General features: G+C 23.2%; 1 protein-coding gene across 1 annotated transcript; it reads left to right on the top strand.

Annotated features, from left to right (window-relative positions):
• Positions 1-266: 266 nt before the first annotated feature.
• On the top strand, positions 267-2,143 carry DICPUDRAFT_83052 (uncharacterized protein; the record flags this gene model as incomplete). Its single annotated transcript, XM_003292388.1, has 2 exons — positions 267-2,015; positions 2,093-2,143. 2 exons carry the CDS (start codon positions 267-269, stop codon positions 2,141-2,143), a joined length of 1,800 nt encoding a protein of 599 aa, XP_003292436.1.
• Positions 2,144-3,352: the final 1,209 nt, after the last annotated feature.

Genomic DNA, 3,352 nt, shown 5'->3' with positions numbered 1-3,352 from the left:
GAAAGTTTTACTAAATTTAGTTAATTATAAGGTAATCAGTATAAAAGTTAAGTTCGTAATTTATATGATTTTTTCAAATATAAATTTTTTTTTAATTTTTTTTTTTTATTTAATATCAATATTGTTTTTTTAATTTTATTAAAATTTTTTTAAATTATTTTTTTAAAGTCTTTTAAATTTTTTTTTTTTTTTTTTCTTTACAAATAAATAACTTTACATTTTTATACGTATATTTTTTGTCTCAATAGCTTTCAAAAAAAAAAAAAATGGATAGCCTATATATTTTCATTTTTATCTTTTTATTTATCATTTTTTGTTTTTATATTTTATATAAAAATAAAATTAATAAAAATAATAATAATAATAATAATAATAATAATGATAATAGTGATAATAATAATAATAATAATAATAATAATAATAATAATAATAATAATAATAATAATAATAATAATAATAATAGTAATTATAATAATAATATTAATTTTAATAATAATAATAGTTATTATAATGACAATAATAATAATAACTATAACTATATTAATAATAATAATAATAATAATAATAATAATAATAATAATAATAATAATAATAATAATAATAATAATAATAATAATAATTATAATCATTATAATTTTAATTATAATAATAATAATAATAATAATAATTATAATGATATTTATAATAATAATAATAATAATAATAATAATAATAATAATAATAATAATATTACTTTAAATAATTATAATAACTACAGTAGTTATTATGATAATAATAATAATGATAATAATAATAATAATAATTATAATAATAATAATTATAATAATAATAATGGTAAAAATGGTGTAAGATATTTACCATCTCCTTTTTTCAAAGATACACCAACAAAAGAAACACAAGAAAGAACTACCCCAAACTTTATTCCTTCAAACATTGCCTCTAATGATAACAATAATAACAATATCAATAATAAAAATAGTAACCAATCATTAGAGTCAAATCCATTAGTTTTAGAGATTCTTAGAAGGGATAAAGAACAAACTGAAAGAGAGAAGGCAAGAAAAGCTCTCAGAAAAGAATTATTAGATTTTGAAAGAGAAATCAGAGAATCTGAACGTTCAGAAAGACTAATAAGAGAAAGACAAGAAAGAGAACGTTTAGAAGTTTTAGAAAGAGAAAGAGAGCATCAAGAAAGGGAGCATACCCAATATTTATTAAGAATCGAAAGTGAACGTCAAGAAAGGGTACGTCAAGAACAAATAGAGAGAGAAAGAATTGAAAGAGAGAGAATAGAAAGAGAAAGAGTTGCAAGAGAGCAACAAGAATGGGAACGTGCCCAAATTTTATTAAGAGAAAGAGCTGCAAGAGAGCAGCAAGAAAGGGAGTATGCCCAAAATTTATATAGAGAAAGAGTTGCAAGAGAGCAACAAGAAAGGGAACGTGCCCAAAATATATTAAGAGAAAGAGTTGCCAGAGAGCAACAAGAAAGGGTACCTATGGAAACAATAGAAATAGAAAGACAACCACAAATAGTTTCAAGAGAATGGGAAGATGCCGACAATTTATTTAGAGAAGTAGTTGAAAGTAGAAATGCCCGTCAATTATTTATGGAAAGATTTTCAAGAGAGCAAGAAGAACGTAATCGTTACATAAATTCAGTAAGAGAACGATTACAAGAAATGCAACAACGTGCAAATAGAAGAAATATAGAAAGAGAACGTGCCCAATCTCCATATACACAAGAAGAACATCAAAGGGTACGTGGAGAACAATTCGAAGCCTTAAGATTGCAACAAGAAAGATTACAACAAATAAGATTGCAACAAGAAGGACAACCACAACAAATGGAACAAGACGAAGACGAAAACATCTGCACAGTTTGCTTTAATCAGGTAGAGGCCATTAATAGTGCATCAATTGATTGTGTTCATAAATTTTGCTTTGAATGCATTACTAGATGGTATTCTCGTACTAGAACCTGTCCAACTTGCAGACAACCAATTTCAAGTATTAGAGTAAGTAATTCATACATTCATATTTATACTTTATTAATAAAACATATATATTAATTTAATTTATTATTTAATTGTAGAGAGATATTCAAAATGAGGGTTTAACAAATGATTCTATGAACATTGATTAATAATATAAACAACACTTTAAACAGAATGGATGTCCAATAACATTTCGATTACAATAATCCAATCCATAGGGAAAATATAGATTATTGGGTTAATCTTCATCAATTGGCTGGCCACCAATTAGATGATTATTTTAACCTGGATCAATAATACTCTATCTATATGGAATAATAACGATATCAAACAATATTAAATCAGAAAACAACATCATTGGACAAACATTACCATTCATTGCATTATCCTCAACTCTTCATAAAAAAGGTTAAAGAAGTTCCAAAGGTTTCATGTACTGGTTCTCAAATTTATTAATTCCTATATAGTTTAATAATGCTTTCTCTTCCATTATAATCTTGCTCAATACTAAATGTCTATGTGTGCGCTTTCATTCCCTAAGGTAACTATAATATTAGTATTTACATAATTATTATATTTGAATATAAAATTAACCATTCTTTTATTCGTTTTTAGTTTAAATCTTTCTCATACACATCAAAAAGCTCAATATTTAATTCTTTCTCATTCAACACGGTTTTAGTTTGGATCTTTCTCTTTAATATCAAAAAGCTCAATATTTAATTCTTTCTCATTCAACGCGTTGCCATGTTTAGGTACTTGTTTTATCAAAGTAAATACAATGATAATATTTACATAATTATTAAAATATAAAAGAAACTAATATTTATTTCATATTTAGATTAATTCTCTCTTTCAGTTTCATATATATTTCAAATATAATATTTTCTCTTTCAGTATAATCACGTTCTTTATTTAATGCCAACATTGGGGTATCTTTAAGGTATTTATATAATTATTGTTAAATTTGAATATAAAAGAAACTAATAATTAATTTTAATACTTATTTAGCTTAAATTTAATTCTTTCTTGTTCAGTTTCAACATTTTATTTATTTCAAATCATTAATCATACTTGGGGGTATGTTTTATTCTTTTCAACTGTGTTTTTTTCAAATCATTCATGAAACATTGGGGTTCTTTTTCAGTATGAACACATTTTAAAGTCACAATTCAAACATCGGGGTTCTGTTTATTCTTTGTAAATATTACTATTATATTTTAATATTTTAATTGATTAATACTAATCAACCTTTTAACTTTTATTTATTAAATAATCACATTTAATATCATTTTTTAGAGTATAACCCAATTTTAATCTTCTCATTACCACACTGTTAAGTTTTCAGTCAAGTATTT

This window comes from Dictyostelium purpureum (assembly GCF_000190715.1).
Source record: "Dictyostelium purpureum unplaced genomic scaffold DICPUscaffold_342, whole genome shotgun sequence".
NCBI classification, from domain to species: domain Eukaryota; phylum Evosea; class Eumycetozoa; order Dictyosteliales; family Dictyosteliaceae; genus Dictyostelium; species Dictyostelium purpureum.
This window is presented reverse-complemented; position numbering and strand designations above follow the sequence as displayed.